The 12,368-nt window shown below is 37.5% G+C and overlaps 1 protein-coding gene across 1 annotated transcript; it reads right to left on the bottom strand.

The window, feature by feature from the left end:
- Positions 1 to 266: 266 nt before the first annotated feature.
- LOC112678145 (olfactory receptor 8S1-like) lies at positions 267 to 1,178 on the bottom strand. The gene has a single exon (XM_025477249.1). It carries the CDS (start codon positions 1,176 to 1,178, stop codon positions 267 to 269), a length of 912 nt encoding a protein of 303 aa, XP_025333034.1.
- Positions 1,179 to 12,368: the final 11,190 nt, after the last annotated feature.

Raw genomic sequence — 12,368 nt, 5'->3', positions numbered from 1 at the left:
TAACGCAACCCAGGATCGAGTCCCATATCAGGCTCCCTTAATGGAGCCTGCTGCTCTCTCTGCCTCTCTCTCTGTGTCTCTCATGAATAAATAAATAAAATCTTAAAAAAAAAAAAAGATTGTTGAGCTCTACTGTTGATTCAGCAGATTAGTGGTTGGAACCACTGGCCTCAAATGTCTTTTAGCCTCTCAAGGTATTTCTGAAGATCTCTCCACCCCATTCTCTGACAACACCGCACAGATAATCCCTCATCTGAGGAGCACATTTATTGCCTCAGCAGCCTCTGCAGAGCTGCCTTCACCTCTTGGTTCTTGAGACTGTAGATGAGGGGGTTCACCAAAGATGTGATCACACTGTACTGAATGGAGACCACTCGCTCCAACACCGAGCCTGAGGCAGGGCTGATGTACCTGAATAGAGCTGTCCCATAGAACAAGAGTACCACGGTGAGGTGGGAGGAGCAGGTGGAGAAGGCTTTGGCTTGGCCCTCAGAGGAGCGGATGTTCAGAATGGCAGAAATGATTCTGGAGTAAGAGAAGAGGATCAGGGGAAGTGTCAGCAGTCCCAGAAATGCACTGGACCCTGACAGAAGGAATTTGTTGGCAGTGGGATCAGTACATGACAGAGGGAAGAGTGAGGGTAGCTCGCAGCAGAAGTGGGAGATGACATTGGACCCACAAAAATGTAACTTGTGGATGAAAAGATTATTCACTAGTGAGTTCAGAAACCCCATCACCCATGCTGCACTAACCATTACTATGCAAAGAGATCTGTTCATGACCATGGTATAGAGCAGAGGGTAGCAGACAGCAGCATAGCGGTCATAGGCCATGGCAGAGAGAAGACTGGCTTCAGCACACCCAGAGAGAAGAAAAAAGAAACTCTGGGTGATGCAGCCCCAGACCGAGATGCTTTTCTTCTCAGACAGGAAGTTCTGCAGCATTTTGGGCATAGTAACTGAGGAGAAGCAGATATCTAGGAAGGACAGGTGTCCAAGGAAAAAATACATGGGGATATGGAGGTGAGAATCCCCCCTGATCACGAGGATCATCACCAGATTCCCCATCAGAGTCAGGAGGTAAATTCCCAGAAACAGCACAAAGAGCAGAGTCTGGACGTGGCAGTCAGCAGACAGCCCAAGGAGGATGAACTCAGTGAAGAAAGTGAAGTTGTTCATGGTTGTTTATAAATTCCATCCCTAGAAAGAAATCAACAGTATTATAAAATCTGAATGGTTTCTAGTAATCAGAATATCACTCCCAAACCCTAAAACTTCTCAGGAAATACTCCTTTCAGCTTAAAATAGAAAAAGTAAGCAAGTTGAATATTTCCAGTTGTGACTGCTAATGGGTTGAATTTTATCTCCTCCTCTCCAAAAATATGTTGGAAGTCCTTAACCCCCAGTACCTCACAATGTGACCTTACTTGGAAGTAGGAGAATTGCAGATGTGGTAAGTCAAGATTATCTCAAACTGGAATAAGGTGGGCCCTTAATCAAATATGACTGGTGTGGAGCACCAGAGAAAAACAGACACACAGAGAGAAGACAGCCATGTGACAACACAGGCAGAGATTGGAGTGATGTAGTTGCAAGCCAAGGAATGCCAATGATTGACAGGCACCACCATAAGCTAGTAAGAGGCAAGGAGCTGTTCTTCCTTACAAGTTTCAGAGGTAAGTGATTTCAGACTAACAACCTCTACAACTGCAAGATAATAAATTTTTATTGTCTTAAGTCATTGTCTGGTACTTTGTTGTATCAGCCCTAGGCAACTAATGACAGTAACTTTCAAGGTTTCTTCTCCTAGGCCCTCCCCAACTTATCTCATTAATTCTGTCAGTGAATATGGCAAACATCTTTGGAACCTAAATCAAATTACATGCTTTGATCCTTAAAAGTGTATTTATGAAAATGAAAAAAAAAAAGGATGCTTCAAATGAAACTTTCAGAAAACAAACATTTAGTTGCAAGTCTTTATATTTCGGTTTGGGTGGTAAAGCCAAGAACTACAGAACTCACCATCTTATTGTAGATGGTCTCGGTTTTGGATGAAGATGTGGAAAAGGGACTTGGAAAATGCTAGTAGAGGTTGCACGAGGCTTTCCAAACATTTCAAGATCCTTCAAGGGTACTCTATCTCTCCAAGCCCATACTGGCAAAGCTGGAGAAATATTTGTGGGAATGAGTGGACATGCCTCAGGAAAGCTTGCTCTGTCTTCAAGCCCAGGAGGTTCTCATGGCATCTCACAGTGGGGAGATAAAGGCCCACAGAAACAAGGTGACTTGCTCTGCATCACACAGCTTATCAGCAGAACAGCCAAGAATTAAACAAAATGCTCTGCTCTCAGTTCACTGCTCTTTCTACCACAACACAGCCAGCAGAGGGATGACATAGTTTTCGAGTCATTTAAGGTACGCTTAGAGGACTATATAGCTGTGTCTTAAATATAGCACCGTGGTTAAAATTAAAAAGCTGGACCTAAGAACTGAGTGCTTGAGCCACTCAGTTAACCCTTCTGAAGGACAACTTTTCACATTTTTAAAATGGAACAATTATATCTGTCTCATGTGGTTGACATGAATTTATTTTAAAAGGCTTTTTGGTGGTTGAAGACAAATTTCTGAAGAAACTCTTCTAAGGAAAGGAACTACTAAAATGGGGGACAGGAAGAAATGGGTGAGCCTTGCCCTTCTTTGGGAATATTTGTAGTTAGTGGCATTGCCTTTTCAGATCAAGAAAACTTCTCCTTCCCAGTTCTGACAATAATAGCAAAGGCACCGTTGGGAAAAACCCACCTCTGAAACTTTCTAAGAGATTGAACTCCCAGACAGTCCTCTCTGCTGATTATTCTTGTTTGTAGACAAGGCATGATCTCTTGCTATCCCAAAAGACTTAAGATCTTAGAACTGTTAGTAAAAGTCAGGCAAGAGGTAATGAGGACTCCTTCTGTTTCCTTTACTCCTGCCATGGCATACATTTGAGAGAATGTTCTGCAGTTCTCCATCTGAATGCCCTCCCGACAGCTCCTCCATGCCAAAAGAAAGTTGTTTTAGTGCCAGGGACCACGGACATGAATGGAGGAGACAGGGAGAACCCAGATGGATGGAAGTGCACATAGACCAACATCTCATAAGATTCTATACCCAGGGTAAAAAAATTGGTCTACTTACTTACTTTAGGCAAGATATTTCTCTTATGCTTGATTTTACTTCTTTTTCAATACCATGAGGGATCTGGATCAGAATGACTCCTAGTTATGCAAACACATGAAAAGTGGACCTTTTTCACCCCTATTGCTGAGCTGAATTATTCTAAATTTGGCTCCTGTTTGGGGTTCTGAGCCAGATTGCTTACTCCTTCACACAGCTGGGCAAGTGGGAGGGGACAGTGCTCTGGGTAGGCCTTGGGCAAAGTCAATTTTATAACCTCTATGGGGTCAGTTCTAGCTAACACCTAAAGGGCTGGTATTCTCTGCATTGGGACTTTCTGGGCCTTGCTAAAAGTCTTTCTATAGTAACCTACCTGAGTCCCGAGAAAAACTCCTGACCAGTCTTTAGGAGTCTTATATGTCTGCAGCCGTATTCTCTTTGGCTACCTCTTTGCCAAGACAACCCTAGGAAAGGAGCATGAGGAAAGACCCTAGGGAACCTGCTCACTGCCCATGGGGCAGTATCAGAGTCATTTGAGATCTGGTGTTGACTTTGAAGGGCTGGCTGTAATTTGGAAGCAGGGACACAGAAACATTTCCAGGAGGAGCACAAGGGATGATGCAGAATCTGATAAATAAAGCTCAGTTTAGGGTTTCTCAATCTCAACTATATGAGTATGTGCATACAGAGGCATGAATGTGCCTGCTAGCGCACATGCACAAATACCACCTACATACTCCTATAAAGTCTAATGTTCCCTTTTCTCTTTTGGATTTCCTCCAAACTATTGTCTTCGGATGTGTTATCTTTTTTCCATCACATCCTCAAATGGCCTTGCAAGAGCAATTAGAGCCATGAGGCTGGAGCCCTTTCATTTTTTTTAAAAATTTTTATTTATTTATGATAGTCACAGAGAGAGAGAGAGAGAGAGAGGCAGAGACATAGGCAGAGGGAGAAGCAGGCTCCATGCACTGGGAGCCCGATGTGGGATTCGATCCCGGGTCTCCAGGATCGCGCCCTGGGCCAAAAGCAGGCGCTAAACCGCTGCGCCACCCAGGGATCCCCCTTTCATTTTTTTTTAATTTATTTTTTATTGGTGTTCAATTTACTAACATACAGAATAACCCCCAGTGCCCGTCACCCATTCACTCCCACCCCCCGCCCTCCTCCCCTTCCACCACCCCTAGTTCGTTTCCCAGAGTTAGCAGTCTTTACGTTCTGTCTCCCTTTCTGATATTTCCCACACATTTCTTCTCCCTTCCCTTATATTCCCTTTCACTATTATTTATATTCCCCAAATGAATGAGAACATATAATGTTTGTCCTTCTCCGACTGACTTACTTCACTCAGCATAATACCCTCCAGTTCCATCCACGTTGAAACAAATGGTGGGTATTTGTCATTTCTAATAGCTGAGTAATATTCCATTGTATACATAAACTACATCTTCTTTATCCATTCATCTTTCGTTGGACACCGAGGCTCCTTCCACAGTTTGGCTATCGTGGCCATTGCTGCTATAAACATCGGGGTGCAGGTGTCCCGGCGTTTCATTGCATTTGTATCTTTGGGGTAAATCCCCAACAGTGCAATTGCTGGGTCGTAGGGCAGGTATATTTTTAACTCTTTGAGGAACCTCCACACAGTTTTCCAGAGTGGCTGCACCAGTTCACATTCCCATCAACAGTGTAAGAGGGTTCCCTTTTCTCCGCATCCTCTCCAACATTTGTGGTTTCCTGTCTTGTTAATTTGCCCCATTCTCACTGGTGTGAGGTGGTATCTCATTGTGGTTTTGATTTGTATCTCCCTGATGGCAAGTGATGCAGAGCATTTTCTCATATGCATGTTGGCCATGTCTATGTCTTCCTCTGTGAGATTTCTGTTCATGTCTTTTGCCCGTTTCATGATTGGATTGTCTGTTTCTTTGGTGTTGAGTTTAATAAGTTCTTTATAGATCTTGGAAACTAGCCCTTTATCTGATATGTCATTTGCAAATATCTTCTCCCATTCTGTGGGTTGTCTTTTAGTTTTGCATCCACCTGCAGAAGAATGAAACTAGACCGCTCTCTTTCACCATACACAAAGATAAACTCAAAATGGATGAAAGATCTAAATGTGAGACAAGATTCCATCAAAATCCTAGAGAAGAACACAGGCAACACCCTTTTTGAACTCGGCCATAGTAACTTCTTGCAAGATACATCCACGAAGGCAAAAGAAACAAAAGCAAAAATGAACTATTGGGACTTCATCAAGATAAGAAACCTTTCATTTTTTTTGATTCCCAATTATGAATGTATTTTTCTGCTCTTTCTTTAGTAGAGGTATCTGCCTTGAATCCAAGACTAACATCTGTATGTGTATTTTAGCTCCCATTCCATCCTGGGCCTCTGGGTCCTTCTCCTTCAACTATGCCAATTATCTGTTTTTATCATCAGTTTCTTTCTCTTTTTTTAAAGATTTTATTTATTTATTTGAGATATATAGAGAGAGTACACACAAGCAGGGGGAGGAGTAGAGGCAGAGGGACAAGCCTACTCCAAGCTGAGTTCAGAGCCCAAAATGGAGTTCAATCCCAGGACTTTGAAATCATGACCTGAGCCAAAATCAAGAGTCAGTTGCTCAACCGAGTAAAAGAGTTACTCATTTGTACTAAGGATATAAACGTATTAAAATATCTCTCATATTTAAAAGTATCCAGTTGACCCCATTTTTAACTGGGAGTGAACTGATTTTACATTGTATTACTCTACTTCTCCCATGTAACTTTTACTGAAAGTCTAACTTCACTATATTACCTGCCAAACTTTTTAGCTTCTTATGCCACAACATTCTAGATCTGTATCCACCATTCCTTTTCCTTCATGTTGCCAGTGACTTCTACAACCAATGTGACTCTAAGATGTAAGAAACATCACATTTTAGTCACATTTTCTAGAGTTGACTGGACATCTAATACCTGGACTCCACGTGGTTAAGAAAAAGTTGGGTAGAGGGAGTGATTATTCTTTCTGAGCCATCATGAAAATAGCTCTTTATCCAAGCCTAATTTTGGAAGGAGTCTGGAATTCTTCCTCAATAGGATAAGCTCAGGAGGAAGAGTAGTTTCCATTAGTGATGGACACCTTTTTTCATAAGCTGTAGGATGCTGGCTGGTATGGATGACTAGAAGTACTTACATTGCATACGATGTACCATAAAAATGTAAATATCAATTCACTTTTTTAAGGGATATAAGGCTTAGAAGTATTAATATAGCTTTATTATTTACTTATATGTTTATTAATACATAAACTACCACTTTACAAAAATTAATTTGATATGGTTATATTAAATTTAGTACTACTAGGTTAAAAAGCCTAAGTATTCTTTTAGTATATTCTTTGAGCAAGAGATCATGGGCAATAAATTTCCTTAGCCTTTGCATGCTTGCATATATCTTTAGTTATTCCACATTTTAAAATATGCTTTAATACATATCCATGGTTCAAAAAGTAAGTTTTTCTGCAATCCCTACTGCTCAATTATTTAATGCCTTTCTTAGATACAAGAATTGTTTTCCATTTTACTTGTACAAATTTCCTGAGATAGTCTATGAGTATAGCCACATATGTGTATATAGTATTTTCACAAAAAAATGATAGCATAGTCTATACCATTTTGTAACTATCTTTTTTTAATTATCAATTTATTTAAAAAAATATTTTTTTGTTTATTTGAGAGGGAGAACTCGAGTGCACAAGGCAAGAAGGGGAAGAGAGAGGGAGAAGCAGAATCCCCACTGAGCAGGAAGGCCGATGAGGGCTTCATCCAAGGACCCTGAGATCACGTTCTGAGCTGAAGGCAGGACACTTAACCAACTCATGAGGCACCCCCTCAATTTATTTTGAAGACCATTCCATATTGATGTATACAGAGCTGCCTCATTTTTATTTTATTTATTTAAGGACTCAAAGGTCATAGTTCATGTTTCCAAATGAAAACAGTTTCTCAGACAAAGAGATATCAGAGGTAATATTTTATGAGCACATTGAAGACTGTGGTTTTTAGGATTCTCTTAATGGAGGATCATGTTTTCTCCACACAGAACACTGGCTTTTTTTTTAATTGATGTATAGTTGACACTCATTGTTACATTAGTTTCAGGTGTCAAAGTTTCTCCATTTTTAAATGGCTGTCTAATAGTATTGTATGGGAGTACTACTATAATTTATTTAACATGTACTTTATAGATCACAATAGCCAAGATTTCATTATACTTTCATTCATTCACCAAATATCTTAAGCATCTATGATGGCCAAGGAACTCTTCCAAGGTGCTCAGGAAGACATTAGTGAACAAACAGCTCCTTGCCTGCATAGAGGAATATACTGATTATTCTTGTATATGTTTCCTTTTGCACACTTGTGAGATTATTGGTAAGATTAATTCCTAGGAATGATATACTTGATCAAAGCATTTTTGATAGAGATTTCCAGATTTCTCTTCATGAAAGCTGTATGAATTTAAAATTCATGAGCAATGTACAATAGTGCCTATTCCCCATACTTTTGCCAACAGTGCCTTATCAAACCTTTTGATCTTTGCCAAGCTAATAGTTAAAAAAAAATCTCATTGTAGTTTTATTTTGCATTTATCTCCATTTTAAGTGAATTTACACATATTTTCATAGGTTTAAGAGCCTATATATTTTCTTTTTTGGTGAACTCTCTGTTCATGCAATTTGTCCAGTTTTATACTGGTTAGTTGACTTTTTTTCGTTCATTCATAGCCACTCATCATATTTTAGAGAATTGAGTGATATAAGTTGCAAATTTTTCCTAGTTTTTTTGTTGTCTTTTTAATTTGTTTAAAGTTTCTTCTTTGAATAACTTTAAAAATTTTGGTATAGTTCAATTTATTAATCTTTTACTAGGTAGTTTTAACTATTTTGGTCATACTTACAAAGACATTTTACTTGCAACATATTTAGAAATTCTACATTTTTGTAGTTTCATTAATTTTCTTGAATTCACTTGGAATTTATTTTGGTAATAAGACAGGAATCCAGTTTCATTTTTCACACTGAACTCCCAGTTATCCCGTGCCATGTAGTGAATAATCCGTCTTCAGCCTATTGATCTGAATTAACACCTTTTCCATATTCTAAGTTGTCTGTATACATATGGGTTCATTTATGGGCTATTCTGTATATTCATGTATGTCTGAATTATTGAATCCTTAGAATATGTTTTCATATCCTGAAGAATTAATCCCCCACTGCACCTTTTTCCTGGAAATCTGCTGATAATTCTTGCTTTTTTATTTTTCCCTAGAAATAAATAATTCAATTCTAAAAGAAGCTTGTTGCTATTTTTATTGAGACCACATTAAATCCATAGGCTTTCTAGATAGATATGAAATCTGTGGTCTACTGAGTTCTACCATTCAATAATAGGATATGCCTTTTATTTGTTTAAATCTTCTTTTTGGTTCCTTGATAGAATCTTAAAGTTTCTTCTGAAAGTTCTTGCCAATTTTGCTTAAGTTTATTCCTAGGTATTTTACATTTTTTCATTGCTACTGTAATGTTAAATTCTTTCATTATGCTTCTAATTGGTTGTTATCTGAAGATATAAAGACTATTGATTTATCTTTTTATATCCAGTCACTTTGTAAATTCTCTTATCATTTTTAACAGTTCTGAGTATAAATCTCCCAGATTTTCCAGGTAAACAATCATAAACTTTGCAAAAATCCTAATGTTACCTTCTTTTCAGTTTTTATTCTTCATTTCTTTTCTTTTTTCATTGTATTCACTAATATCTCTAGAGATATTCCATGAATATTTAATGCATATATATACATATAAATGTATTTACAAAGTAGTGATTATAAACGACTCCCCTTTCTCATTCATGGAAATGTTCTTAGTATTAGGTCATTAGCATAATGTTGGCTTTGGAGATAAACAATTACATAAACACATGTATATTATTTATTTATACATATTCATATATTTATATATAACATGCTAAATAATTTTAACCATATTTATCATATCAATAAGTGCAAACAATAAAAATCATTTATTAAAATTAAAATGTGTTATTTTAAGTTATAAGCCAAAATTAAATATAGTATAGACAAGAAACAAACATAATTAGAATAATTTCAAAATGAAAACCAAGAATAGATAAAGTTATATCAGATAAATAGAAACAAACAGAAGGCACATTGTTAAGATCTTAGTAATAGATAAAGTTTAACTATTGGTAAAAAGATCACTCATGTCAAAAAAGTGTTTTATAATTACATTGACTATTCTTCATGATAAAGAACTGATAATTGTGAGTAGCTCTATTTCAAAATAAAAACCATTAGCTTCCAAAATAATCAGAAAAGCCAGAGGTATACTGAACCAAAATAATAAAAGAGGCTTTAATTCAACTCTTCAATTCATCCTAGACCCAGAAGAAAAAAAATGAGAATGTAGATGATCTTAGTAATAGAATTTAGTTGTATACCTTTAATTCTATAATTCATAGGATATTTTTACTTTTTATTTTTTAAAGATTTTATTTATTTATTCATGAGACACACAGAGAGGCAGAGACAGGCAGGAGAAGAAGGCTCCTCAAAGGGAGCCTGATGTAGGACTGGATCCAGGTACTCCAGGACCACGTCCTGAGCTGAAGGCAGATGCTCAACCACTGAGCCACCCAGGTGCCCCTCATAGAATATTTTTAAATGTACTTTTAATTTTATTTGGCTAGAAAGAAAATCTTAATATATTTTCACAAGTAGAAAAAATATAGATAATATTTTATTAAATTCAATAAAACCATAAATTAATTACAAACTTGTAAACCATCCTTGCCATCTGGAATATCTTATAGAAAAAAGGGATTCAAAACCAAAATTTGATAATATCTAGCAAATGTTTTGAAAAATACAAGATATCAATTATGGTGGAATATCAAACAGGAATAGGAAGAAAAATCCATAGCCTTATTTATCTTAATGATAAATACAGAACAAAAATAAAGCATTCAGCTTAAAAACTACTTAAATAGCCAACAAAATAAAGGAAAGAGCCAATAAAGAGACAAGCGGAAATAAATTAATAAGAAGAAACATCTGATTTCATAAATCCAAGAATTTGTCTTATGAAGAAATTGAATTACTCAATAAAAAAGAGGGAGGAAAAAAATCACTGAAATGGGAAATAATAATGCATAAATAACCACAGAGAAGAAACAGAAACTACAACCAACTAGTTATCATAAAATATAAGAAAAAAGTAGTTAAAGATCCATCTCCCCAATGCTCTCTCCTACTCTCCCTTTGCTGAAAGCAATAAGCAACGGATATTTCATTGTGATTTCTATCAAACCTTCAAAGAAATGATAGTCCTAATACTGTATAAGTTGTTCCATGAAACAGAAAAAGAAGAAAACTTCCAAGTTCTTTTTATAAAGGAAATATAACATTAATACCAAAGCTCCATGAAACAGCCCAAAGGGAAAAAAAAAACTAACTAGAATTGATGTAAAACATCCTAAGTAAAACATTAGCAAAGAAAATACATCATGATATTAATAAGTGATAATCCAAGACCTAATGCTATTTTTTGCAAGAATGCAATTATAGTTCAATATGAAGAAATTTCTTTCTTTCTTTCTTTCTTTCTCTCTCTGTCTCTCTTTCTTTCTTTCTTTCTTTCTTTCTTTCTTTCTTTCTTTCTTTCTTTCTTTCTTTTAGATTTTATTTATTTATTCGTGAGAGATACAGAAAGAGGCAGAGACACAGGCAGAGGGAAAAGCAGGCTCACTGCAGGGAGCTCCATGCAGGACTTGATCCTGGGACCCCGGGGTCACGCCCTGGGCCAAAGGCAGGTGCTCCACCGCTGAGCCACCCAGGCGTCCCTATATGAGGAAATTTCTTAACAACTTCTATACTAACAGAGAAACTGAAAAATGATACAATTATTTCTGCAAATTCATTAAACATACATTTATTGAATGTTTACTATCTGCTATGCACTGTTCTTACTACAGGGGGTAGATTAGTGAGTCAAATAGATAAAAATCCCTGCATTCGTATTTGTTTGGAGCAGTGGAGAGCTTCAGAGCTTAAATCTGGAATGCCATTTTGACCTAATATAAAGCCTATACCGCTACACTGTACTTTTTCAAAATAAAATTTAAAAAGCCATCTTGAGTAGTGATACTAGTCCTCTATACTTTTCTCTGTACTTCCTAACTACTACAGCCAAGTACTCTTTTCAACACTAACTCACATTTTAAAATATTATTTTTTAAAGATTTATTTATTTATTTTTAAAGATAGATAGATTTATTTATTTATTTATTTATTTATTTATTTATTTATTTATTTTATGATAGGCACACAGTGAGAGAGAGAGAGAGGCAGAGACACAGGCAGAGGGAGAAGCAGGCTCCATGCACCGGGAGCCCGACGTGGGACTCGATCCCAGGACTCCAGGATTGTGCCCTGGGCCAAAGGCAGGCACTAAACCGCTGAGCCACCAAGGGATCCCCAATATTATTTATTTTATTAATGACAAATCTGAGGTGGCCAAAATTTGGTTTTTCTGTCATCACTCTTCTCACCCTTACTCCTTACCCACATCATCAATTCCACCACCAATTGACCAACCCAGAACTATTTCATTAGATGTGTTGAGAATATCAGTCCTTTGAGAAACTGCAATTTGGAAATTCACCTTAAGATATAGAAACACATGAGAAATACTGAATTAAAAACTGTTTGAGGGATCCCTGGGTGGCACAGCGGTTTAGCGCCTGCCTTTGGCCCAGGGCGCGATCCTGGAGACCCGGGATTGAATCCCACGTCGGGCTCTGGGTGCATGGAGCCTGCTTCTCCTTCTGCCTGTGTCTCTGCCTCTCTCTCTCTCTCTCTCTCTCTCTCTCTCTCTGTGACTATCATAAATAAATAAAAAATTTAAAAAAAACTGTTTGATTGGCTTACCATTTCACAAATTTATTTCATCTCCTAACATGTTTTAATTTTTTTGGTATTTTTTTTATTGGAGTTTGATTTGCCAACATATAGCATAACACCCAGTGCTCATCCGCCAAGTGTTCCCCTCAGTGCCTGTCACCCAGTCATCCCACCCCCCCACCCCCCCCCCCGCCCACCTCCCCTTCCACTACCCCTTGTTTGTTTCCCAGACTTAGGAGTCTCTCAT

This window comes from Canis lupus, chromosome 27, assembly GCF_003254725.2.
Source record: "Canis lupus dingo isolate Sandy chromosome 27, ASM325472v2, whole genome shotgun sequence".
In the NCBI taxonomy this organism is placed as follows: Eukaryota; Metazoa; Chordata; class Mammalia; order Carnivora; family Canidae; genus Canis; species Canis lupus.
The sequence above is the reverse complement of the archived record's forward strand: the minus strand, read 5'-3'. Positions and strand labels throughout refer to the sequence as shown.

Excerpts from the sequence above, each read along its gene's own strand:
- LOC112678145 (XM_025477249.1), bottom strand. The coding sequence starts at position 1,178 with ATGAACAACTTCACTTTCTTCACTGAGTTCATCCTCCTTGGGCTGTCT.